At 45.9% G+C, this 27,069-nt stretch overlaps 1 protein-coding gene across 1 annotated transcript in view; it reads right to left on the reverse strand.

The window, feature by feature from the left end:
- The window catches only part of VWF (von Willebrand factor), a 176,004-nt gene that overhangs the window by 139,550 nt on the left and 9,385 nt on the right, over positions 1-27,069 (reverse strand). Inside the window, exons 4-6 of the mRNA XM_003820327.5 lie at positions 22,598-22,700; positions 22,106-22,314; positions 7,363-7,487 (exon numbers count right to left, since the gene is read on the reverse strand). Of these exons, the coding sequence (XP_003820375.3) occupies positions 7,363-7,487; positions 22,106-22,314; positions 22,598-22,700 (437 nt within the window). The remainder of the gene's footprint in view (positions 1-7,362; positions 7,488-22,105; positions 22,315-22,597; positions 22,701-27,069) is intronic.

Genomic DNA, 27,069 nt, shown 5'->3' on the forward strand with positions numbered 1-27,069 from the left:
TACATTATATGTTCAGTTATTATGTTTATCTTGGCCATTTCCCGGCAGGTGGTGGTGAAGTTTCTTGAGAAAGGGGTGCCTTTGGCCGGGCGCGGTGGCTCATACCTGTAATCCCAACACTTTTGGAGGCCGAGGCGGGCAGATCATGAGATCAGGAGATCGAGACCATCCTGGCTAACACGGTGAAACCCCATCTCTACTAAAAAATAGAAAGAATTAACTGGGTGTGGTGACAGGCGCATGTAGTCCCAGCTACTCGGGAGGCTGAGGCGGGAGAATGGCGTGAACCTGGGAGGCGGAGCTTGCAGTGAGCCGAGATCGCACTACTGCACTCCAGCCTGGGCGACAGAGCGAGACTCTGTCTAAAAAAAAAAAAGAGAGAGAGAGAAAGGGGTGCCTTTTTCTAATTAGCAAAAGCATGCTATGAGCTGGATGCAGCCCAAGCCCAGCCCCCCGGAGCCTTGGGCTTCCTGTTGCAGACAGGACTACAGGACAAAGCCAAGATCCCTTTGTAAGGTTCAGTCCTTGCTGGCCTTCCCCAGTCTGATCGAATTTTTTTAAAGTGATCTAAGGGTCTTTCTTTCTCAAAGGTACACTTTGTGATAGTTACCTGCAGATGAACATCAATTATCTGAATGTTCATAGCTTGGGGCTCCAAACTCCAACCGTCTTGCCTTCAGTTTGAAAAGCTGAAAAAACTGCAAATTTGCATGCAATCAAACAAGGCCATTATCAGTCCCAGTGGAGACAGGCATTGGGTTTTGTTGGCATAACAAGGAAACATTCATTCCCTAGGTATAACTAACAAGTAATATGACCTGGCTCTCAGAATGAGCTGACTCCTTGCTATGCCCTAGAAAGACGGAAAGCACCAGAGGGTTGGGGAAGTAGATTCTGGAGGCTGTCAAGGAAAGTTTCAAGGTCAGTGTGAACTCCCACACAAAACACTCTGCCACCCCGAACGGCCCTTGGAGCCACAACAGCAGACACTCATAAATGATGCGGCATTTACCAGACCGGACTTCTGAACCTGGGGGCCCTGCGGGACTACACAGGCTGTGAACAATTCAAAAGGCCATATTAATCACCTCTTGGGAGACGAGTCATTGTGCTTCCGAGCCAGTGAAAAAAACCTCGGTGGTGGGCAAACACTATCTGATTGGCTGAGGACAAAGCAGTCCTCTCTTCTCAGGTAAACAACCTGAAACCGGGAGTTCTGAGCTGGGAGGAGCTTGTGCCTCTGGGAGGTCTCACGTGTTTGCAGCCTCAGCCCAACACGAAGAACCTGGTACCCGGTTTTTTCAGCTGTTCCCAGGACACTGGTTAGTAAGGACTTTAATGCACCCAGGAGACAAAGCGAGTAGCTAGGGTACAGCTGGAGCCTCAGAAAGGTGCCCCGGGAGGCAAACAAGGCTTCTCCTGCATTCTCCCTCCCCTTTGTCTCCAGGAGACAAACCTCCCAGTCTCCCTCCTCAACCCAACCTCAGGATCAGGTTCTCCACTTGAGAATCCTGTCTTTACCTCCCACTCAGTATGGATACATGAGATCATTCCTTTGTATTCTGAGGGTAGGGAACATTTGTCAAGTACTTACTCTGCGCTGGGCTATGTTTGCAAAATAAAATGAGACCAAAAATAATAAATCTTTGAAGGCATGTTTCAGTATTAGAGGTACCTCCACCGCCACCCTGACCCCACCTCACCCACTGAGGCACCCACCGCCTCCCCTTCATCTGCCTGGAGAACATTGAAGGGCAGCCGAGGGTGACCCACCTGCCAACAGCACAACTGTATGTTTGGGAAAAAAAGAAAGAAATTATGAAAATCTGTCCTCTTTTTTTTTGAGATGGAGTCTTGCTGTGTCGCCCAGGCTGGAGTGCAGTGGTGCAATCTTGGCTCACTGCAAGCTCCGCCTCCCAGGTTCACGCCATTCTCCTGCCTCAGCCTCCCGAGTAGCTGGGACTACAGGCGCCCGCCACCACACCTGGCTAATTTTTTGTATTTTTAGTAGAGACGGGGTTTCACCATGTTAGCCAAGATGGTCTCGATCTCCTGACCTCGTGATCCACCCACCTCAGCCTCCCAAAGTGCTGGGATTACAGGCGTGAGCCACCGCGCCCGGCCGAAAATCTGTCCTCTCTTACACAATACCTCGAGTGCACTCAATTTGAAATCCATCTGGGTTCACAAACAGCTCTAGAAGGAAGGCTGGTTCCTGTCACTTACCCACTTGGAGGTGTGGAGATATCTGGGCACCTTGTTTTCCTTCTAACCTCAAGCTGTGCTCGGCTACCCAAAAGGAATGGGTTATAGTTGGGAGGGGGAAGGAGAAAAAGAATGCGTGTTGAAACTTGTGCTTAAAGCCCGGCGTGTGCTTGGCCTGCTTCTGCCGGCTCCCATTCTCAAGGCAGGGGCACTCCAGCGGAAAACACGGGACAGTGGGAGAATATGGGGAGCCAGCTAACAACTCCTCCTCCTTCCTCGTCCTCCTCCTCCTCCTCCTCCTTCTCGTCCTCCTCCTCCTCCTCTTCCTCATCATCATCATGGCTCTTAACAGTTGAGCCCCACTGGGCTAAACTCTATACATATTATCCCTCTCTTACCTTTTCAATGACCCAGCAGGTACTATTTCTGCTTTACAAATGTGGAAACTGAGGCTCTGCAAAGGCACGTGTCTTGCCCAGATTCACAAAGCCAGTAAGTGGGCTGACTCAAACCCACACCCTTAGCACCACGCCCACGCCGAGGCCCAGGGTGAGAGACACTCAAGGGGCTATCAAGGGTATGGTTCAGGCATTTAGAACTTTGACTGGAAAGAAGAGGAAACTCCTCCCTTCCACAAGACAGCACCGTCCCCTCACGTGCTAGAACTCAGTCCGCCTTTGTTAGTGCCGGTACTGGGCTAGGATCCAGGTGATGCAGACTTTGATGGACTAACCAGAGGACCTAGCACCACCAAAGTCCAAGGGAAAAAGTCTTTTGGAATGTACTTGTTTATAAGGTGGAGATTGTCTGTTCACAATTTAGGCAGCTGGATTTAGCATCAACTCAGAATATTTTTCTGGGTCTGACATTCTCCTTGGTCAGAGGTCAAATTGTTCCATGAAGATGAAGACTCACTGAATTAATAACCAGCTAAAACGAAGCTTTCTCGTGTTACCGTGATGGGGGTTGGGTGGGAGGAGGGAGATGTGGGTGTGTTTTATTTTGTTTCTGGAATAGGAGAGGGCTGGGTTTCTCTACTTATGTACTTACTTAGATAAATCAGATTTCTACAAGTAAAGGAGTCTGGATTATTGTGGAGGTCACAATCCCTAGATAAATTACACCACCAATTTCCATTCATCCACCCATCCAATATTTATTAAGACCTATTATATACTGTCTCTATAGCCCAATCCACAGAAACACATAATGAAAGAGTTTTGGTTTTGGTTTTGTTTTATAGACAGGGTCTCACTCTGTTGCCCAGGCTGGAGTGCAGTGGTGCAATTGTAGCTCACTGCAGCCTCTACCTCCTGGGCTCAAGTGATCCTCCTGCCTCAGCCTCCTGAGTAGCTGGGTCCACAGGTATGAGCCACCGCACCAGGCTAATAAAGGGTTTTAGAACTTAAAGAAACCTTAAGAACCTGCAAAGCCCAACTCCCCAAGAGAAACACAAGGGCCCACTGGTAGAAATAACTTGAGTAGCCTGAACCAATGTGACCCAAACAGGAAAGGGAGGGAGCCAGGCAGGCCATGAGTCCTGGCTCTGCACCTTGCTAGCTGGCGACTTGGGGCAGCTACTTAACCTCCTATGGCTTGTTTTCTCATGGGATGAACAAAATCACAGAGCACCTGCCCTACTGCTCTGCTGATGGGCTGCGCACTCGGGTGACTGCAGCATGCACTCACGTTCTGCAGAGTGGCCCATGCCCAGACAAAGGCAACTGTGGCCTGTCACGTCCATCATGACCATGGTCCTGGGTATAGGCAGGGGCCATCCTCTTTGTGCATGTTTGTAGGTTTTGAGAAAAAAATAAAATCCTAAGCCCCCCTACCGACTAAACGGACTCCCCCTTGGCCAAAGGGACCCCAGAGAAATATTAAAACTGAGTTCCTGGCCATGATAGGATGGGAGGTTGAACACCCCTCCTTATACCCTCTCCCTCGCTAACCGCCATTAGACTTTCTTTCCTAAGAGTTAAACAGAACTGGCCCAGCAGGGACTCCCTTCCCTTTTTGCGGGTTTTTTTTTTTTCTTTTGAGACAGGGTCTCACATTTTCACCCAGGCTGGAGTGTAGTGATGCAATCTCAACTCACTGCAGCTTCTGCCTCCCAGGTTCAAGCCATCTTCCCACCTCAGCCCTCCCATTAGCTGGGATTACTGGTGCACCACCATGCCCAGCTAGTATGTGTTTGTGTGTGTGTGTGTGTGCACGCGCGCGTGCCACCATGCCCAGCTAGTGTGTGTGTGCGCGTGCCACCATGCCCAGCTAGTGTGTGTATGTGTGCATGTGCCACCATGCCCAGCTAGAGAGAGAGAAAGAGTGTGTGTGTGTGTGTGTGTGTGTGTGTGTGTGTGTGTGTGTGTGTACTGACCAGCATTCCTTCCTGGTAAGAGACCACCAACCACGAATGGTTCTGGCTGATTTACAGAGGCTGTGTACAAGATGCCTCTGTGTCCTCCATTTCACCTTTTGACCTATAGAGGCTAATTTTAATGCATTTAAATGTTAAGTCTCCATCCCAAAGTGAATGTGGGACATATGTAACATGTATGTTTGCTTACTGTATATGCAAATGCCTCCTCCCATTATGAATATTCATAGCTCCTCCCATAACCTGTTAAATATGTATACTGAGCCAACCCTTTTGGAATAAGTTTCTATTCCACCCCTTTCTCCCTTGAAGTGCCTGCTTTCAGTTTCTACCAGAGGCTACACTTCCCAGCCTGCAGGATGGCCAGCCTGCAGGCCACAACTCTGAATAAGAAAAGCCCTCCTCTCTAAGTTTATGAACCTTGTGATTCTTCAGTTGACATTTTTGACAGTGTGGTTGCTCTCTGGATAAGTGCAGGAAGGTGGTGCTGTCAAGCAGAGCAGCTTTGTAGAGGGTGTCGGGGCACAGCGTAGGTGTTGGGGCACAGCGTAGGTGCCCATTCAGAGCCCGAGGACTCATCCACCAGCTGTCCAGTGTTGGCTGCCAAGGGCTCACCACTGAGTCATTCCTCAGGAATGGCCCTCAGCCCAAGGGAGTTCCACCTCCTTACCCAGGGCAGCCCACATCCAGTGACCAACAGGGGCCACTCCACCTTCCAGAGCTCCTTGAAGGATCAGCTGAGGCCCCGCTGAAGCTCTATCAATGCTATCACAAGCAGTACAACTTCTCCCACTGCCCAACTCTGCTTCTCTCACTTCCTTACCAAGGCTGCTCGAGAGCTCCCCAGTAAACCTCCTGCATACAAACGTCCCGCCCAGGGAGGCTGACTCACAGCACCACCAAGGAACCTTGCTCCTCAGATGACGAGTCTCTGAGCACAATCCCAAAAGGGCAACAACCCCTGTTCCCTACAGGAGTCCAGCTTCACAGCTGCACCTACCTCCTCAGCCCAAGTCAGCCTGTTCCACACTGGGGAGGGAATTACCCACTGAGTGAGGTCTTGCCCCACATAAAGCATTCTTGCCCCAAACACCCACACACAGGGAGGCACAAAGACCATCTTTACCTGTGGCAGGTGAAGGCAGAGTGTGGTCTGGCCACCCCTACCCACCTCCCCTTCTCTCCAGTGTGAGGTCCTGGTGAGTGAGATCATGAATGGCAACTCTGATGCAGACAGAGCTGCTACAAGGCTACCTTGTAAGTGGCAACAGGGCTCTGTGGAAGGGGTGGGGCAGTCCTCCCAGCCTGGCCAGGGTTGGCAGGCATTAGCACACACAGGAGAGGAGAAGGCCATGTGACCACAGAGGCAGAAATTGAAGTCATGAGCCCAAAGACAGGGAATGCCGCTGCCACCCAAAAATGACGGAAGCAAGGACCTAGAGCCTCTGGAAGGAGCAAAGCCAGCCAACACCTTGATCTCAGCCCAGGGAAACTAAATTTGGACCTCTAGCCTCCAGAACTGGGAGAAAATAAATGCCTACTGTTTTAAGCCATTGAGTATGAGATAACTTGTTACAGCAGCCTCAGGAAGCCATCCTGACATCCAAGCTGTGTCACTTCGGGCACAGCCTCTCGCTCAGACTCCCTTCAGTGTCTGCAACTATAAAGTAGTTTTCCTTCCAGCTGATCTGGTATGAGAGGAGCCTTTCCCTCCTATTTCTAGTTTACAACAGCCACTTAAGAAAGAAGTGGCTTTTTTCTATTGGTAAAATTTCAGACACCTAGCAGGTGATGATGGAGATATTTGGGGACAAAAGAGGGCACTGGAGTCTAAAACAGAAAAGCATAGTTACTTATTGCTATGGTTCAACTGTCTACGTCCCTCCAAAATCCATGTGTTGGAACCTAAACCCCAAAGTGACGCTATTAAAAGGTGGCACCTTTTGGGAAGTGATGAAGTCCTGAGGGCTCTGCCTTCGTGAATGGATTAGTGCTCTGATAAAAGAGGCGGATGAGAGCACTTCAGTGTACTTTTTTTCTTTTTTTTTAATTGAGACAGAGTCTGGCTCTGTCACCCAGGTTGGAGTGCAGTGGCACGATCTCAGTTCACTGAAACCTCCGCCTCCCGGGTTCAAGTGATTCTCCTGCCTCAGCCTCCTGAGTAGCTTGGATTATAGGCACATGCCACCACGCCCAGCTAATTTTTTTTTTTTTTTTTTTTTGAGACAGAGTCTCACTCTGTCGCCCAGGCTGGAGTGCTAAGCTCCGCCTCCTGGGTTCACGTCATTCTCCTGCCTCAGTCTCCCGAGTAGCTGGGACTACAGGCGCCCAGATGGTCTCGATCTCCTGACCTCGTGATCCACCCACCTTGGCCTCCCAAAGTGCTGGGATTACAGGAATGAGCCACAGGACCCGGCTTCAGGTCACAGCAAGAAGGTCCTTGCAAGACACTGAATGCTGGCACCTTGATTTTGGGCTGCCTAGCCTCCAGAACTATAAAAGATAATTTATGTTCCTTAAAATTACCCAGTCTCAGGCATTTGTTGTAGCAGCACAAATGGACTGAGACACTACACCAAGTCATTAGCCCAGACTCATTTTTAGAGCTTCAGGCTCGAGATGTATTAGAATTAGACTCTAGCCACAGTTAGTTTTGGAGGAAATGGCCATGCGTAAGTCCATTCCTCCCCCAGATGGAAGGATATGAGACTGAGTCCTTCTGTCTTTTAGATCCAGAAATCACACACCATCCAGGTGCACCCAGGCCAGGCCACACCCACCTTCTGCATTTCCCCAGAGGAGATGTTGCATGAGCTGCTGGGAGGAGATGCCCGTTCACACCACTGTTCTCCACTGCTCAGAGCCCATGAGTTGGCAAAGTCATAAGGGTCCGAGGTCAAGGTCCCTGTGGAGGAAAGTTTCAGGAAAATAATGCTTCAGTTATGCCTGTCCCAGAACTTCTGGGTGAAAATTCTAGGTCTGCTGGTGGTTTTGTGTGTTTTGTTTTAATTTTTTATAAAGAGACAGGGTCTGGCTATGTTTCCCAGGCTGGAGTGCAGCGGCTATTCACAAGTGCAATCCCACTACTGAGCAGCACAGGAGTTTTGACTTGACCCATCTCTGGCTTGGCTGGTTCACCCCTCCTCAGGCAACCCAGTTGTCCCCCGCTCCCCAGGAGGCCCCCATATTGATGCATAGTGCTCTGCAGCCCAGAACATCTGGGCTCAAGCAATCCTCCCACATCAGCCTCCCCAGTAGCTGGGAATGCAGGTGTGGGCCACCACACCAGGCTCTAGGTCTGTTTTTACCTGAATCAAACTTGTATTAAATTAAACAATAAGCATGCATACAGTGCTCAACCTAACACCACAGGGCATGGGCATCAGAGCTCAGCAGACGCTTGGAGACTGAAGAAGGATGGATGGATAGATGGATAGATGGATAGATGGATAGATGGATGGATGGATGGATGGATGGATGGATGGATGGATGGACGGTTACAATTACGATGAGGGAGATGAGGTGAAAGATGATGAGGAAATGCCCTTTCCCTGTCACTTCTCCATGCCTTCATGTGCCTTTCTCCCTCCATGTGGAATGTTCTCCTCCCCCTTATTGCCTTAACTATCTCCATTCCTTCTTCAAGATGCAGCTCAAGAACCACTGCCTCCAGGTGTGGTCCTGGTGAGTGAATGGTCCTTTCTGAACAGCTCTACTCCCATTTCGCACCCCAGCCTGTATGGGTGTCACCTTCCCTGTGCCCCATGGCACCTGGGCATCCCTCTACCAAAACACTCATCACCTTTGGTTTGTATTCTTTTTGCTCATATTCATCTCCCATTCAACTGTGAGCTCCTTACTTAAGGGTATGGGCTGTGTCTCTTATCTCTAAATTCTTATACAGTGGATTACAAATGCTCAAAATATTTTTGCAGAATGAAGGTAAGAATATGACATGGAACCTAAACCCAGTCCCCAAGTCACTGCATACTCCAGGCTCTCACAGCATCTGTGCTTTAGTACTTATAGTGCTCATGCTACTGTCAGCTACTCACAATAGACTGTGAGGGCCTCATGGACCTACATGGCCTGGTGCAAAGTAATTGCGTAATCTGTATTACAAAGGCAGTATGAGACTACTACCTTTGCAGTATTGGGATGAGCAGTTTTCTGCATAGCCAGGCCTGGAAGAGTGAAGTACGTCTCAAGGTCAAGTAATGCATTTGCAAATAGTAAATAAACTGTCCCCAGGGAAGGAAAATATAAATGAGACCTTGGAATATAGTCAGTTGGTATGTGGGGGTTTGATAGGCAGAAAAAGATCCCCCCCCCAACAAAGATATATTCACTTCCTAATCCCTGGAGCATGTAAATATTATCTCATATGGCAAAAGATGTGCTTGAGTTAGGGATCTTGAGAGGAAGAGTTTCTCTTGGATTACTTGGGTAAGCCTAAATGCAATCATCTGTATCCTTATAAGAGATGGGTAGAGGCCGGGCACGGTGGCTGACACCTGTAATCCAGCACTTTGGGAGGCCAAGGAGGGTGGATCACGAGGTCAGGAGATCAAGACCATCCTGGCCAAGATGGTGAAACCCCGTCTCTACTAAAAATACAAAAAAATTAGCCAGGCATGGTGGCACGTGCTTGTAATCCCAGTTACTCGGGAGGCTGAGGCAGGAGAATTGCTTGAACCTGGAAGGCGAAGACTACAGTGAGCCAAGAATGCACCACTGCACTCCAGCCTGGTGACAGAGCATGACTCCATCCCAAAACAAAAGACAAAACAAAACAAAACAAAACAAGACATGGGCAGAGGGAGACGGGCAAAGACACACACACAGGAGAAAGCAATGTGAAGACAGAGGCAGAGACTGGAATGATGTAGCCATGAGTCAGGTATGACTGCCCATGGTAGAAGAGGCCAGGAACAGATGCTTCCCGAGAGCTTCTGGAGGGAGTTTTGGCCCTCCCAACACCTTGATTGCAAACTTCTGACCTCCAGAACCATGAAAGAATAAATTTCAGTTGTTTCAAGCCACCGAGTTTGTGGTAATGTGTTGGTAGCCACAGGAAACTGATACATGGGAGAAGCCAAAGGCAAGAGAACTTAAATTTGTGGCATGTTGACTGTGTGCCAGACATTGTGACAGGTACTCTCTGGGTACTCAGTCACTCCATATCACACAGGTTTTGACACTTTCTAATAAACCACATTAAGGACGGGACATAGAGGAGGCTTCATTTTGTTGCCTGGGCAAAGCCCCTCTGTGACCCTGTGTGATCTGGGCTGATCCCAATTCCTTATGTGCAAATAAGGAGTTAGACTAGATGACTTCTAGGGTCGTTTTTAGCCCTGACCATCTATGAAGTGAAACTTTACGGGCTAGATCTGAAATGAGACATACACTGTCCAAGAGATGGAATTACAAATATTCTTGCTTAGAGAAAACTCTCTGAAAGCCTAAGTAAAAGCCAAGCTAAGCAGATTCCTAGAAGTCAGGAAGGAAAGTTAACTGTTTGGGGACAAATATTATTGAGTCTTTAACAACCAAAGACAACTAAACCCCCAGTCCTTTGAGGATGGTTTCTGAAATATTACCAGAGTCCTGAATTTTTACCAACAAACACCAACACAGTATAGACTTCATTTTCAGTTTTTAAACCTTAAAGCCTGGGAATATGAAAGATATTTTAGGGCTGGGACCTCCATTTCTAGCAACATGACAGATTAGAAAACACTGAAACACGTGCCACTACAATGAACAAATGCCCTATTGAATTCATGACTAATCTCACAAAAAAGTATAAGAAATTTCAAAAGACAAGCCTGGCGCAGTGGCTCATGCTTGTAATCCCAGCACTTTGGGAGGCCGAGGCAGGCGGATCACGAGGTCAGGAGATCGAGACCATCCTGGCTAACACGGTGAAACCCCATCTCTACTAAAAATAAACAAAAATTAGCCAGGTGTGGTGGCAGGCACCTGTAGTCCCAGCTACTCGGGAGGCTGAGGCAGGAGAATGGTGTGAACCTGGGAGGCGGACCTTGCAGTGAGCCAAGATGGCACCACTGCACTCCAGCATGGGCAACAGAGAGAGACACCATCTCAAAAAAAAAGAAATTTCAAAAGACAAAAAGAAAGAGGGGGAAAGGATAAGGAGAGAAAAAGGAAAAACAGACCTGGTGAGTGTTGAAGTCAGGGCAAGGCTGGCAATCTTGCCAACGGAGGGGTGTGGGTTTAACAGCTTTGGATCTCCATGATGTAGGAAGGAGATCCTGAGACCCCCATTGTGAAGCTGGGACCCTTAAAGGATAACAACACCCTCCATGAGAAAGTTCACAAGAAAAAAAAATCTACTCTAAGAAACAATGGGCTGGCCACAGTGGCTCACATCTATAATTCTTGCACTTTGGGAGGCCGAGGCAGGTGGATCACTTGAGGTCAAGAGTTCAAGATCAGCCTGTCCAACATGGTGAAACCCTGTTTCTACTAAAACTACAAAAATTAGCCAAGCGTGGGGGTGGATGCCTGTAATCCCAGCTACTCAGGAGGCTGAGGCAGAAGAACCACTTGAACTGGGCAGAGGAGGTTGCAGTGAGCCCCGATCGCGCCACTGCACTCCAGCCTGGGGGACAGAGCAAGACTCCATCTCAAAAAAAAAAAAAAAAAACCCAAGGAAGCAAAAGTTTGTTAACCTAGTCTAAGCTCTGGATAAGTGAGGAAAAACGTCTCCCTCAGTATCTGTACTTGTGGGAAAGCCCTCATATGGATTTGAGATTCCTATTTATACTTCTTATAAGATTTAGTAACTCCATATTGAAATATTAACACAAAACCCTTCAAAGATGAGTTCACAGTCGAAAATTATGAAACATGATGAAACAGTCCACTCTAAGCAAGAGTCAAAAGACACAGAAATAATCTACAACTATCTGATCTTTGACAAACCTGAGAAAAATAAGCAATGGGGAAAGGATTCCCTATTTAATAAATGGTGCTGGGAAAACTGGCTAGCCATATGTAGAAAGCTGAAACTGGATCCCTTCCTTACACCTTATACAAAAATTAATTCAAGATGGATTAAAGACTTAAACGTTAGACCTAAAACCATAAAAACCCTAGAAGAAAACCTAGGTATTACCATTCAGGACATAGGCATGGGCACGGACTTCATGTCTAAAACACCAAAAGCAATGGCAACGAAAGCCAAAATTGACAAATGGGATCTAATTAAACTAAAGAGCTTCTGCACAGCAAAAGAAACTACCATCAGAGTGAACAGGCAACCTACAAAATGGGAGAAAATTTTCACAACCTACTCATCTGACAAACGGCTAATATCCAGAATCTACAATGAACTCAAACAAATTTACAAGAAAAAAACAAACAACCCCGTCAAAAAGTGGGCGAAGGACATGAGCAGACACTTCTCAAAAGAAGACATTTATGCAGCCAAAAAACACATGAAAAAATGCTCATCATCACTGGCCATCAGAGAAATGCAAATCAAAACCATATGAGATACCATCTCACACCAGTTAGAATGGCGATCATTAAAAAGTCAGGAAACAACAGGTGCTGGAGAGGATGTGGAGAAATAGGAACACTTTTACACTGTTGGTGGGACTGTAAACTAGTTCAACCATTGTGGAAGTCAGTGTGGCGATTCCTCAGGGATCTAGAACTAGAAATACCATTTGACCCAGCCATCCCATTACTGGGTATATACCCAAAGGACTACAAATCATGCTGCTATAAAGACACATGCACACGTATGTTTATTGCGGCATTATTCACAATAGCAAAGACTTGGAACCAACCCAAATGTCCAACAATGATAGACTGGATTAAGAAAATGTGGCACATATACACCATGGAATACTATGCAGCCATAAAAAAGGAGGAGTTCATGTCCTTTGTAGGGACGTGGATGAAATTGGAAATCATCATTCTCAGTAAACTATCGCAAGGACAAAAAACCAAACACCGCATGTTCTCACTCATAGATGGGAATTGAACAATGAGATCACATGGACACAGGAAGGGGAACATCACACTCTGGGGACTGTTGTGGGGTTGGGGGAGTGGGGAGGGATAGCTTTAGGAGATATACCTAATGCTAAATGACAAGTTAATGCGTGCAGCGCACCAGCATGGCACATGTATACATATGTAACTAACCTGCACATTGTGCACATGTACCCTAAAACTTAAAGCATAATAATAATAATAAAGACACAGAAATAGCAAGATTAGAGCTTCAAAAACTTCAGATAATAAAATTTCTATATAAAGGTTATAAAACAAACATATTTAAAATTATTGTTGTAAAGAAGAAATGGAAATTTCATAAAAGAACAAGATAATAAGAAAAATAATAGAGTAGAAAAAGAGCCAGGTTTACCTTCTAAAATTACAAATATAGTTAATGAAATGAAGAGAAACCTCTATTGATGGTGGTTAGACATCACCTGCCGATTAGACACAGTTGAGAGAGAATTAGCGGATTAGAAGATAGATCTAAGTAGAGATGAGCTGATAATCCCCTTCTCCAGGAAAAAAGCAAAGCTCTGATTTGTAGCATTTGCTGGTTTCCATTGTGTAAATACTTCTACCATGGCCAGTTTCAAGCTACCAATGTGATATCAGTGAATGTGGAGCTGGGAAGAGATACACACAATCAATTCTCACCAACCAGCATGAGCACAACACTTGAGCCAAGCAAACGACCTAAAAAGCAACACAGAGGGATAAAGAGCTTAAAAAAAAAATGGAAGTAAGGTAAAGATTAAAAAAGGGATGAAATAAAAATATCCAGGCCAGGCGCGGTGGCTCACGCCTGTAATCTCAGCATTTTGGGAGGCCGAGGAGGGCAGATCACAACGTCAGGAGATTGAGACCAGCCTGGCCGATATGTTGAAACCCCGTCTCTACTAAAAATACAAAAAATTAGCCAGGCATGGTGGTGGGTGCCTGTAGTCCCAGTTATTCAGGAGGCTGAGGCAGGACAATTGCTTGAACCTGGCAGGCGGAGGTTGCTGTGAGCCGAGACACGCCGCTGCACTCCAGCCTAGGCGACAGAGTGAGACTCCATCTCAAAGATAAAAAAATAAATAAATAAATAAAGTAATCCAACATATTTCTCATAGTTCCCAAAGGAGAAAAAAATGACTGAAAATGTTCTAAATCTGATGAAAGATAGGAAGCATCAGGGCCAGGCGTGGTGGCTCATGCCTGTAATCCCAGCACTTTGGCTTTTTAGAAAATTAAGCTTTTGGGTCATGTCCAAATGACAGAGAGAACATGACATTTATGGGGGTGGGCGGAATTTTCTCTCTTAAAACTAGGTATTAGTTAAAAACCAGAAGAAGGCACAGATTCTGCATGTGCTCAGAAAGGGAAGGGCTGATTCTTTTATTCATTCAACAAATATTTATTGAACAGCAGCTGCATTAAAAATGTTCAAAACCATTACAGTCAGCTGGGCAAGGTGGCTCACGCCTGTAATCCCAGCACTTTGGGAGGCCGAGGTGGGCAGATCACTTGAGGTCAGGAGTTTGAGACCAGCCTGGTCAACATGGTGAAACCCTGTCTCCACTAAACATACAAAAATTAGCTGCACATGGTGATGCGTGCCTGTAATCCCAGCTACTCCAGAGGCTGAGGCAGGAGAATAGCTTGAACCTGGGAGGTGGAGGTTGCAGTGAGCCGAGATTGCTCCGCTGCACTCCAGACTGGGTGACACAGTAAGACTGTCTCAAAAAAACAAAAACAGGCAGAGCACATTGGCTCACACCTGTAATCCCAGCACTGTGGGAGGCCGAGGTGGGCGGATCACGAGGTCAAGAGATCCAGACCATCCTGGCCAACATGGTGAAACCCCGTCTCTACTAAAAATACAAAAATTAGCCAGGCATGGTGGCAGGCACCTGTAGTCCCAGCTACTCAGGAGGCTGAGGCAGGAGAATGGTGTGAACCTGGGAGGCGGAGCTTGAAGTGAGCCGAGATTGCGCCACTGCACCCAGCCTGGGCGACTGAGCGAGACTCCGTCTCAAAAAAAAAAAAAATTAAAAATAGAATTGCCATGCTAATGGATCAGAATTCATACTGTTAAAATGACCATACTGCCCAAAGCAATCTACGGATTCAATGTAATCCTTATCAAAGTACCAATGTCATTTTTCACAGAATTAGAAAAAGCAATCTTAAAATTCATATGGAACTGAAAAACAGACCGAATAGCCAAAGCAACCCTGAACAAAAAGAACAAAGCTGGAGGCATCACAATATGTGACTTCAAAATATATTACAAGAATATAGTAACCAAACAGTATGGTACTGGTATAAAAATATACACATAGATCGGCCAGGCATGGTGGCTCACGCCTGTAATCCCAGCACTTTGGGAGGCCGAGGTGGGTGGATCACGAGGTCAGGAGATTGAGACCATCCCTGGCTAACACGGTGAAACCCCATCTCTACTAAAAATACAAAAAATTAGCCGGGTGTGGTGGTGGGCACCTGTAGTCCCAGCTACTAGGGAGGCTGAGGCAGGAGAATGGCATGAACCCAGGAGGCGGAGCTTGCAGTGAGCCGATCCACGCCACTGCACTCTAGCCTGGGCAACAGAGCGAGACTCCGTCTCAAAAAATATATATATATGTGTGTATATATACATATATATGTGTGTGTGTGTATATACATATATGTGTATATATACATGTATGTATATATACACACACACACACACAGATCAATGGAATAGAATAGACACCCAGAAATAGAGCCAGTTGATATTTGACAAAGCTGACAAGAATATATACTAGGGAAAGGACACCCTCTTCAACAAATGTTGCTGGGAAAACTGGATTGCCATATGCAGAAGAATGAAACTGGACCCCTATCTCTCACCATATACAAAAAAAAAATCAACTCAAGATGTATTAAAGACTTGAATGTAAGGTCTGAAACTATAAAAATCCTAGGAAAAAACCTTGGGAAAACTGTACTGGACATTGGCCTAGGCAAGGAATTTCTGACTAAGACTTCAAAAACACAGGCAACAAAAACAAAAATAGATAAATGAGACTTCATTAAACTAAAAATCTTCTGCACAGCAAAAGAAATCATCAACAGAGTGAAGAGACAGCTTGCAGAATGGAAGAAAATATTTGCAAACTTATTCATCCAGCAAGGGACTAGTATCCAGAATACACAAGGAACTCAAACAACTCAACAACAATGAAAAATAACAAATAATATCAGCAAGAAGTGGGCAAAGGACATGAGTAGACATTTTTCAAAGGAAGACATACAAATATCTGACAGGAATATGAAAAAAATGGTCAACATAACTTGTCATGAGAGAAATGCAAATTAAAACCACAATGAGATATCATCTTACCCTAGTCACAATGGTTATTATTAAAAAGACAGAAAATAACAGATGTTGACAAGGATGAGGAAAAAGGGGAACTCTTACACACTGTTGGTGGGAATGTAAATGAGTACAACCTCTATGGAAAACAGTATGGAGATTTTTCAAAGAACTTTAAAAAAAAAAAAATAGGACTGCCAGGCGCGGTGGCTCACACCTGTAATCCCAGCACTTTGGGAGGCTGAGGCGGGCATATCACGAGGTAAGGAGTTTGAGACCAGCCTGGCCAACATGGTGAAACCCCGCCTCTACTAAAAAAATACAAAAGAAAAAAAAAAAATGAGCCGGACGTGGTGACATGCGCCTGTAGTCCCAGCTACTCAGGAGTCTGAGGCAGGAGAATTGCTTGAACCCAGGAACTGGAGGTTGCAGTGAGCTGAGATCAGGCCACTGCACTCCAGCCTGGGCAACAGAGTGAGACTCTGTCTCGGAAAAAAAAAATATATAGGACTACCATTCAATCCAGCAATCCCACTACTGGATATCTACCCAAAGGAAAAGAAATCAATATATCAAAAATATACCTGCACTAGTATATTTATTGTGCATTATTCACAATAGCAAAGACATGGTATCAACCTAAATGCCCAACGACAGATGATTAGATGAAGAAAATGTGGTACATATACACAGTGGAAGACTATTTGGCCATAAGAATGAAATCGCATCTTTTGCAGCAACATGGGTGGGATTGGAGGTCATTATGTTAAGTGAAACGAACCACAGAAAGTCAAATATGACATGTTCTCACCAATAAGTGGTTACTAAAAAATGTGTACACACAGACAGAAAGAGTAGAATGATAGATATTGGAGACTCAGAAAGGTGAGAGAGAGTGGGAGTGGGGCAGATGATGAGAAATTACTTAATGGGTACAAAGTATATTGTACCCTCAAAGTCCTGACTTGACCACTACACAATCTGTGCATGTAACAAAATTGTGCTTGTACCCCATAAATTTATACAATTTTTTTTTTTGAGACAGAGTCTCGCTTTGTCGCCCAGGCTACAGTGCAGTGGGGCAATCTCGGCTCATTGCAACCTCCGTCCCCTGGGTTCAAGCAACTCTCCTGCCTCAGCCTCCCTAGTAGCTAGGATTACAGGCATGTGCTACCACCCCCAGCTAATTTTTATATTTTTAGTAGAGATGGGGTTTCACATGTTGGCCAGGCTGGTCTTGAACTTCTGACCTCAAATGATCCATCCACCTCGGCCTCCTGAAGTGCTGGGATTACAGGATTACAGGCATGGGCCACCACGCCCGGCCTTATACAAATTTTTAAAAAGAAAAAATTTAAAAAATGTTTAAGAAGAAATTGCATATCAAATTTTTCTCCTTTTAAGTAAAGAAAAATAGATATTGTAAAAGGAATATTTTAAAATTTCACATACCTGAAAAACAAATCATGAAATATATGAAGAAAATAGAATTGCCATTAGAAATCATCCAGGAATTCTGCCTCTGGGAATATACTTAAAAGAATTGAGCCGGGCGCGGTGGTTCATGCCTGTAATCCCAGCACTCTGGGAGGCCAAGGTGGGCAGATCAAGAGGTCAAGAGATGGAGACCCTCCTGGCCAACATGGTGAAACCCCATCTCTACTAAAAATACAAAAAAAAAAAATTAGCTGTGCGTGGTGGCATGCGCCTGTAGTCCCAGCTACTCAGGAGGCTGAGGCAGGAGAATCACTTGAACCCGGGAGGTGGAGGTTGCAGTAAGCCGAGATCAGGCCACTGCACTTCAGCCTGGCGACAGAGGGAAACTCCGTCTCAAAAAAAATAAAGAAGAATTGAAAGCAGGGTTTTGAAGAGTTATTTGTACACCTATACTCATAGCAGCTTTATTCACTATAGGCAAAACGTGGAAGCAATCTAAGTGTCTACTGATGGATAAATGGATAAGCAAAGTACGTACGGTCTGTATGCACAATGAAATTTTTTTTTCTTTTCCTCAAATTCCTCTGATACAATGGAATATTATTCATCCTTAAAAAGGAAGAAAATTCTGACATACACCACAACATGAATGAACCTTGAGGACATTATGCAAAGTGAAATAAGCCAGCCACAAAAAGACAAATGCTGTATGATTCCACTTATATGAGATACTTAGACTAGTCAAAATCATAGACAGAAAGTAAAATGATGGTTTCCAGGAGCCCAGAGGGAAGAATGGGAAGTTATTGTGTAATGAATATAGAGTTTCAGTTCTGCAAGATGAAAAGAGTTCTGGAGATGGATGGTGGTGATGATTGTACAACTACATGAATGTACCTGATACCACTCAACTATATACCTAAAAATGGTTAAGATAATAAATTTTGGCCAGGCGCGGTGGCTCACACCTGTAACCCCAGCACTTTGGGAGGCTAAGCGGGGGCAGATCACCTGAGGTCAGGAGTTCAAGAGCAGCCTGGCCAACATGGTGAAACCCCGTCTCTACTAAAAATACAAAAATTAGCTGGACATAGTAGCGGACACCCGTAATCCCAGCTACTAGGGAAGCTGAGACTGGAGAATTGCTTCAGCCCGGGAGGCGGAGGTTGGAGTGAGCTGAGATCACGCCATTGCACTGCAGCCTGGGCAACAAGAGTGAAACTCTGACTCAAAAAAAAAAAAAAAAAAAAAAGATAGTAAATTTTATGTTACATGTATCATAGCACAATAAAAAATGCGGCGGGGTGTAGAAATCTATACACAAATGTTTACACTGGCTTTGTTCATAATTTTCCATAATTGGAAACAACAAAGCGTCCTTCAACTGGTGAATGGGTAAACAATTTGTGGTAACTACTCCTTAGCAATAAATAGGAACAAACTACTGATACATGCACCAATATGGATTAACCTCTCACGGACCATGTTAAATGAAAGAAGCCAGACTAAATACTGCAAATAGGGTATGATTACAGTCATATGAATTCTGGAAATATCAAGACTACAGAAACAGATAAAAGATCAGTGGCCACCAGGGGCTAGGTGTTGGGGGAAGATTTGACTACAAAGGAGCATGGTGATTTTGAGGGTGACAAAACTGTTCTATAGTTTGATTGTGGTGGTTACATGACTCTACGCTTTTGCGAAAACTCAGAGAACTGTATGTGAAAGGGTGAATTTTACTGTCTGTAAATTAACCTCAATAAATCTGACTTTTGAAAGAACAATAATAAAATAGAGCCATGTGGTGCTTCCATGACACACATCTGAAACAAAATCACATAGAAAGGTTGAAAGAATGGAAAAAGATACATCAAACAAACACTAACCAAAAGAAAGGTGGAATAGCTATACTAATATCAGACAGATTGAAGGCAAAAAGCATTGGTAAAAATGAGAGTCATTACATTAAAGGAACAATTCCCTAGAAAGATTCAATATTTTTTTTTTTTTTTGAGACGGAGTCTCACTCTGTCGCCCAGGCTGGAGTGCAGTGGTGCGATTTCAGCTCACTGCAAGCTCCACCTCCAAGGTTCATGCCATTCTCCTGCCTCAGCTTCCCGAGTAGCTGGGACTACAGGCACCTGCCACCACACCTGGCTCATTTTTTGTATTTTTAGTAGAGACGGGGTTTCACCGTGGTAGCCAGGATGGTCTCGATCTCCTGACCTCATGATCCGCCCACTTCGGCCTCCCAAAGTGCTGGGATGACAGGCGTGAGCCACCGCACCCAGCCAAAAGATTCAGTATTTCTAAACACTAATAACAAAGGCTCAAGATATACAAAGCAGGCCGGGCACGGTGACTCACGCCTGTAATCCCAGCACTTTGGGAGGCAGAGGCGGAGAGATCACTTGAGGTCAGGAGTTCAAGACTAGCCTGGCCAACATGCTGAAACCTCATCTCTACTAAAAATATAAAAATTAGCCAGGCATGGTGACACCTGGATGTAGTCCCAGCTACTCAGGAGGCTGAGGTAGAAGAATCGCTTGAATCTGGGAGGTGGAGGCTGTAGTGAGCTGAGATCTCACCACTGCAATCCGGCCTGGGTGACAGAGCAAGACTCTGTCTTTAAAAAAAAAAAAAAGAAAGAAAGAAAGAAATATATATATATACACACACACACACACACACACAAAGCAAAATTTGACAGAATTACATGAAGAAAGTGACAATTTCACCACCATTATAGAAAAATTTAGCTCTTTTAGTAATGGGTCATTAATAAGCAGACAAGAAGTAGTACACATACAGAAGATCTGGAAAACACAATTAAAAAGCTTAATTCAAGAAGTATAGATAGAGTCCTGCACCAATCAGAGAATACATTATTTTTGAGCATACATAAAACACTTGTAAAAAAAAAAAGGCTGCAAACAAGTCTACAATTTTTTAACTAGGCCACAATTTTTTAACCAAATTTAGAAATCAATTTAGTTACAAATAGGTAACTTTAAAAACTTCAGGCCGGGTACAGTGGCTCACGCCTGTAAGCCCAGCACTTTGGGAGGCCAAGGAGGGCAGATCACGAGGTCAGGAGTTGGAGACCACCCTGGCTAACACGGTGAAACCCTGTCTCTACTAAAAATACAAAAAATTAGCCAGGCATGGTGGCGGGCGCCTGTAGTCCCAGCTACTCAGAAGGCTGAGGCAGGAGAATGGCGTGAACCCGGGAGGCGGAGCTTGCAGTGAGCCGAGATCGCGCCACTGCACTCCAGCCTGGGTGACAGAGCAAGACTCCATCTCAAAAAAAAAAAAAAAAAAAAATTCAAACTTTTGAATTTTTAAATGTACATAGGTTCAGAAAGAGCTCAAAATGGAAGTTAGAAAATTTAAAACATGAAATATGTTACGTATCAAAATTGGTACAGCTGGGCACAGTAACACACACCTATAATTCCACTAGGAAGGCTGAGGCAAGAGGATTCCTTGAGCCCAAGAGTTCAAGATCAGTTTGGACAACTTAGCAAGACCCTATCTCTAAATACACACACACAGAGACACACAGACACACACACACACGTGTATATATATATACATATATACACACACACGTGTATATATATATACATATATACACACATATACAGTATATATACATATTTACACAAACACACACATATGTAGAGTGCAACTAAAGTGATATTTAGAGGGAAATTTATAGCCCTAAATGTACATATCAGACAATAAAATCAGTGCTGGAGAAAACCAAAAAATAAACTATCATGCTATTTTCCAATATGGTACATTCCAATGAAAGGAAGAGTCAATTGTTTCTCTGCATGTTTACTCTCTAATCAGAAAGTGGTTGGGTCATAAGGAAGAAAGATAACATATGTAAGTGTTTAGCTTTGGCAAGGGAACATCACTAATTGAATGTTTATGTAATTGAAATTAAAGAAGATTGAAATATTCATCTTTAGTGTTTTCTTTTTTTTTTTTGAGACGGAGTCTCGCTCTGTCACCCAGGCTGGAGTGAAACGGCGCAATCACTGCTCACTGCAAGTTCTCCCTCCCGGGTTCACGCCATTCTCCTGTCTCAGCCTCCCAAGTAGCTGGGACTACAGGCACCCGCCACCACGCCTGGCTAATTTTCTGTATTTTTAGTAGAGACATGGTTTCACCATGTTAGCCAGGATGGTCTCAATCTCCTGACCTCATGATCTGCCTGCCTCGGCCTCCCAAAATGCTGGGATTACAGGGGTAAGCCACTGCGCCCAGCCTAGTGTTTTCACATTATCCATATTACCTTCTATTGCTCGTGAACACACACATGCACACACACATAAACTGGCCTTTTTGGATGGTGGGGAGGACCGACCACCCATAGATTTTATCCACTCCACTGTAGTGGGCTGAGGAGGATCGACTCAAACTACCCAGCATTGACCAACCATCTGCCACGTGCAAGTTGCTACAGAGAATTCAAAGTTGAACGAAGTCAGCTTTGAGGAGCTCTAAGACCTGGTTTCACTAGAGGTCTAGGCATTGGAATGGAATGCAAAGAGATAAGGTTGGCAACGTAAATTGAGGTGAGGTCACAGTGAGGCTTGAATGCCAGGGAAGGCATGTTAGTGAAGGTTTATGAGCAAGGAAATAAAAAGCATGGCCACACTTTAGGGAAATGGTATCCCAGAACATCTTACCTTCTTGGGTCATAAAGTCATCTTCAGCAAAGATGTTAAAGTTGCCACACAGCCCGCAGGTCTTGTTGAAGTATCTGTCTGACAGCAGGACTTGAAAGTTGCCGCTGCCATCGATCCTGGCCACAAAGCCATAGGCCTCACCGGACAGCTTGTAGTACCCAGCCTCAGTTTCTAGATACAGCCCTTTGGAGGCATAGGGCATGGAGACTCTGGAGGGCAAAGGCTAAGTTCAGAAGTGGGCTTCTCGTGCATTTTCTGGATGTCTCTCCCACCTTCTAACCCCAACCCCATGTTGTAGGGTTCAGAACATGGTGCAAAGTGGCTGAGGACCTAGACCAGCAATCGGGAGACCTGGCTCTCACCCAGCCCTGCTACTCACTTCCTTGGAACATTTGCTTCGATTCTCTGGGCCCCAGCTTCCTCATCTAAAAATGAGGGGGTTGTGTCAGGGGATCCCTAGGGTCCTTTCTAACTCAGACATTGTTGGCTTACCTTTGGTCCCCCTGTGTCACGGTACCATTGACAAACAAATGGATGTCAAAAAATTCCCCAAGATACACGGAGAGGCTCACTCTCTTGCCATTCTGGAAGTCCCCTGAAAGAGAAAAAAGTCAATAGTAGTGATTATTACTCCTCCCAAAAAATGAATACATTGATTAAGAATCATTATCTACATAACCTTTTCTCAGCAGAAAACACCCCAAAAAGTCTTTACAAGCGAGCAACAAAAATCTCCCTAAAAATCTCATTTTCTCACCCATTTTTCCATTCATCTAAAAATAATTATTGAGTGACTTCTGGATACATTGCCCTCAGGTAGGCTCTCATACATCACAAAAGAAAAATCTAAAAGCATGATCTCTTGCTTCTGGGAGTTTACAACCTGCGTATAAATAGAAGACAAACATGCGACAATTGAGTATATTGTAAGGCAGCAAACAAAAAGGCAACACTGTGAGTTATTGGTAACAGGTGCTCTAGGAGAGTGTTATTCATTCATTCATTCATTCATTCATTCACTTATTGAGACAGGGTTGTGCTCTGTTGCCCAGGTTGGGGTGCAGTGACGTGAACATGGCTCACTGCAGCTTCTGCCTCCTGGTCCCAGGTTATCCTCCCACCTCAGCCTCCAGGGTAACTGGGATCACAAGTATGTACCACCACATCCAGCTAATTTTTTTTTTTCTTTTTGTAGAGACAAGATCTCACCGTGTTGCCCAGGCTGGTCTTGAGCTCCTTGGTGCAAGTAATTACAGGCATGAGCCACCCCCCTCTGGCCTAGCAGTGCTATTTAAAATGGTATCAGTCGGGTGCGGTGGCTCACGTCTGTAATCCCAGCACTTTGGGAGGCTGAGGCAGGCGGATCACGAGGTCGGGAGATCCAGACCATCCTGGCTAACACGGTGAAACCCCATCTCTACTAAAAATATGAAGAAAAAAAAAATTAGCCAAGCGAGGTGGCTGGCGTCTGTAGTCCCAGTTCTTTGGGAGGCTGAGGCAGAAGAACAGCGTGAACCCAGGAGGCGGAGCTTGCAGTGAGCGGAGATCACGCCACTGCACTCCAGCCTGGGCGACAGAGCGAGACTCTGTCTCAAAAAAAAATAAAAAATAAAAATAAATAAATAAATAAAATGGTATCTTAGGACAGCCCAAGTCAGAATCCCTGGGCTGTTTGTTTAAAATAGAGATTCATGAGCTCCACCTAAGTTTACTGAATTTGATTATCCAGGAGTTTACAGATCTTGTGGGTCAAATGCCTTACACAGCACATGGAATTAATAAGGACACACTAAATGGTTGACAATGGAAATGTCTGAAGATCCAGATACATGATAAAATAGGCTCTGAGAATGGTGTGGTTGTGAGGGCTGAACAGGGTGACAAGGGTGATGGGACGGTGGCCGGCATGAAAGAGGAAACACAGGCAAGACATTTTTCACAGCGTGACCAAAGCTTAGCAAACCTCACCTAGTTTCTGAGAACTGCTACTCGTGGTGGGTCTTTGATATTCAAAGATAACTAATTGGTCATAAGAATCAAAAGACCCAGAAGGGAAAATAGAAAGTCTGGTCTCAAGCCTCGGAGACTGAGAAATTAATGGAAATAGGAAAGATAGGGGCAGCCAGAGAAAACAAAGAGCTGACATGTGGGGCACAATGCCTTGAGGTCCTGAAGGAATGGGGCATAGGACTCAGGGGTAAAGTTGGTCTTAAAAATGAGCAAATCTCTCTTCTCCTAGAAGGGATAGGGGAGTGTGGGCTTCTTCTTGGCAAGAAGAGGCTAAGATGTCCGTGGAACCAAGCCCAGAAGACCTGGCAGGTCTGTTGACTCAAGGTGTTGCTGCCATGGCCAGAACCGCAAAAACAGGGAGCTGGGGCAGGGGTCTCCTCACTCCTAGCCAGGAGAGGAAGAGTCCCCAGCAGGGCTCTGGGCTGAACTGAGGCTGCAGGAGGACAACCACACACACAGACAGACACACACACACACACACACACACACACCCCACACGCACACACACCATGCACACACATAGCATGCACCCTGGAACACACAAACACTCCAAACCAACCCGAAGGAGCTACAGAATAGACTTGTTTCTGGTGGAAATTCAGTGAGGGCTCTCCCACGTAAATAATAAGTCTATTCTAGGAATAGTTTTAATGATATGCCAGCAGCAGCAGCCACCAGGAAAGACACACAGACCACTCACAGTCCATAAACCACATTCTGCGGAGCTCCAGATCAACACAACTGGGAGAAAATGGAGATGCCTGCCAAATGAAAGGGGACTTGTCCTGTTTGAGCTGAGGTGTCTCCCTTGCTCTGCATTCCCACCTAGAACAGTTTTTACAGCAAGCAAACCTTTAGAAGCTGAACAAACTTACTGACAGCAAGAAATTGGCCAAAGAAAAACAAACAACTGGAAAAGTGATTGCGTAGAGAAACTTTTTTTTTTTTTTTTGACACAGAGTCTCGCTCTGTTGCCCAGGCTGGAGTGCAGCGGTGCAGTCTCGGCTCACTGCAAGCTCCGCCTCCCGGGTTCACGCCATTCTCCTGCCTCAGCCTCCCGAGTAGCTGGGACTACAGGTGCCCGCCACCATGCCCAGCTAATTTGTTGTATTTTTAGTACAGATGGGGTTTCACCATAGCCAGGATGGTCTCGATCTCCTGACCTCATGATCTGCCTGCCTGGGCCTCCCAAAGTGCTGGGATTACAGGCGTGAGCCACCGTGCCCTGCAAAGTAACTTTTTCTTTTTTTCAGTAATTTATTTATCAGTAATGGTAGAATCTGAGTGAGGAGTATATGGATCTTGAAGTCTTTCAACTTTTCTGTATGTTTCAAAATTTCCATAAGAAAATGTCGAAAAACCAAACAAATGGGACAACCAGGTAACAACCTCCAGTTTGCACCCTCTCCCTTCCAGGGCCCTAGGCATTTGCACTGGGCCCAAGACCAAATCCCTCCCTCGGCCTTTTCTGGGGCTGGGGCTCTGAACACTACACACAGCCCAGAATGAGCCCATGTGACAGGGCAGGGACCCACTCCACACTCCTCACTGGAGACCTGCCAGAGCAGAAGGCTCCACCCGCCAGATGGCAGACAAATGAGCCCACGAGGTCTGGGCTCAGGGGTCTGTGTCCCTATTACCACTGAGCCTGTCTCCCCATCAGTGAATCCTCCTTCCATCCCATCTCACAGGGAGTTCTGCCTCGGCTTCACTGGGTAACTCAACCAATATGTCACCTCCGAGCCAAAGGCATCTCCCTCCTGGAAATGGGAAAGGAACCCCCGTGAGCCCCTCCTTGGTGTTTCTCCTTCGCCTGGGGATGCAGAAAGGGTGGGTGGGACCAAGTCTGCCAGGGACTGTGGCTGGAGAATGGGTAGGGAACGCTTCAGAGGCAGCCAGGCAGCTTGGGGTTGGCATGGCCCTGTGGCTGCTGATCTACAGCTCTTAGAGGCTTCCAAAGATGCAAAATCACTTAAGCAAGGTACTCGTTCCACAGGAGGCAGAGCTGAGCGGGTGCCACAGGGGAGCCCGGAGGTCACTATGGCTGTAAGTTTGAAAAGTAAGGCCTGCAAGGCTGAATAAACCAAGAATTCAGCAGAAGCAGAAAAATCAAACAGGAGAGAACCAGGAGAAGTGTATGGGAGAGAAGGAGAGCCCCAGCCCTCCTAGAGTAAATAACAGAGGAACCTGCCCACATAGGCTGCGGGGCTCAGGGCTGGCCAGGCGGCAGACCCTGGGGTAACTTGCCTATCATCACAGAGCTAGTCAGTGATGAAGAGCTGGGACTCAAGCGAGTGCTGTTTTAAGTATGTCAAGGGCTTGCTCTGGGCAGCCCCAGGAGAGACCAGCATCAGGAAGTCCAAGGGGCAGCCCAGGGCTGAGCCCGTGTGAGGCAGCTCCAGGCAGCCAGGGGACATGGGGCTGGCTGCCCTGGGAGCTTCACCTACCACAGGAACTGGGGCTCCTGAAGGGGATGATTCAGGTTCTGGTAACCAGCCCCCATCCACCCAGAGACAAAGCAAAAACAGGAGTCTAGGGGCAGGAGTGGGGCTGCATCGTGCCCTTCATTGAGGATTGAACTGCATGGCAAGGAGAATTCCTGGCCCTGGATGGCTGAGGGGGCTTGAAGAGCAGTCAGTCCACAGCCGGAGCAGGGGAGTGGCAAGGGAATTTGGGGTTTTGTTTTCTTTTGTTTTGAGGTCTTGCTCTGTCGCTCAGGGTGACATGTAGAGATATGATCACAGCTCACTTCATCCTCAAACTCCTGGGCTCAAGCAATCCTGTTGCCACAACTTCCCAAATAGCTGGAACTACAGGTGTGTGCCACCATGCCCAGCTGATTTTTGTATATTTTTGTACAGATGGGGGTCTCGCTATGTTGCCCAGGCTGGCATCGAACTCCTGGGCTCAAGCAATCCTCCCGCTTCAGCCTCCCAAAGCATTGGGATTACAGG

The sequence above is a fragment of the Pan paniscus genome, chromosome 10 (assembly GCF_029289425.2).
Source record: "Pan paniscus chromosome 10, NHGRI_mPanPan1-v2.0_pri, whole genome shotgun sequence".
Lineage (NCBI taxonomy): Eukaryota > Metazoa > Chordata > Mammalia > Primates > Hominidae > Pan > Pan paniscus.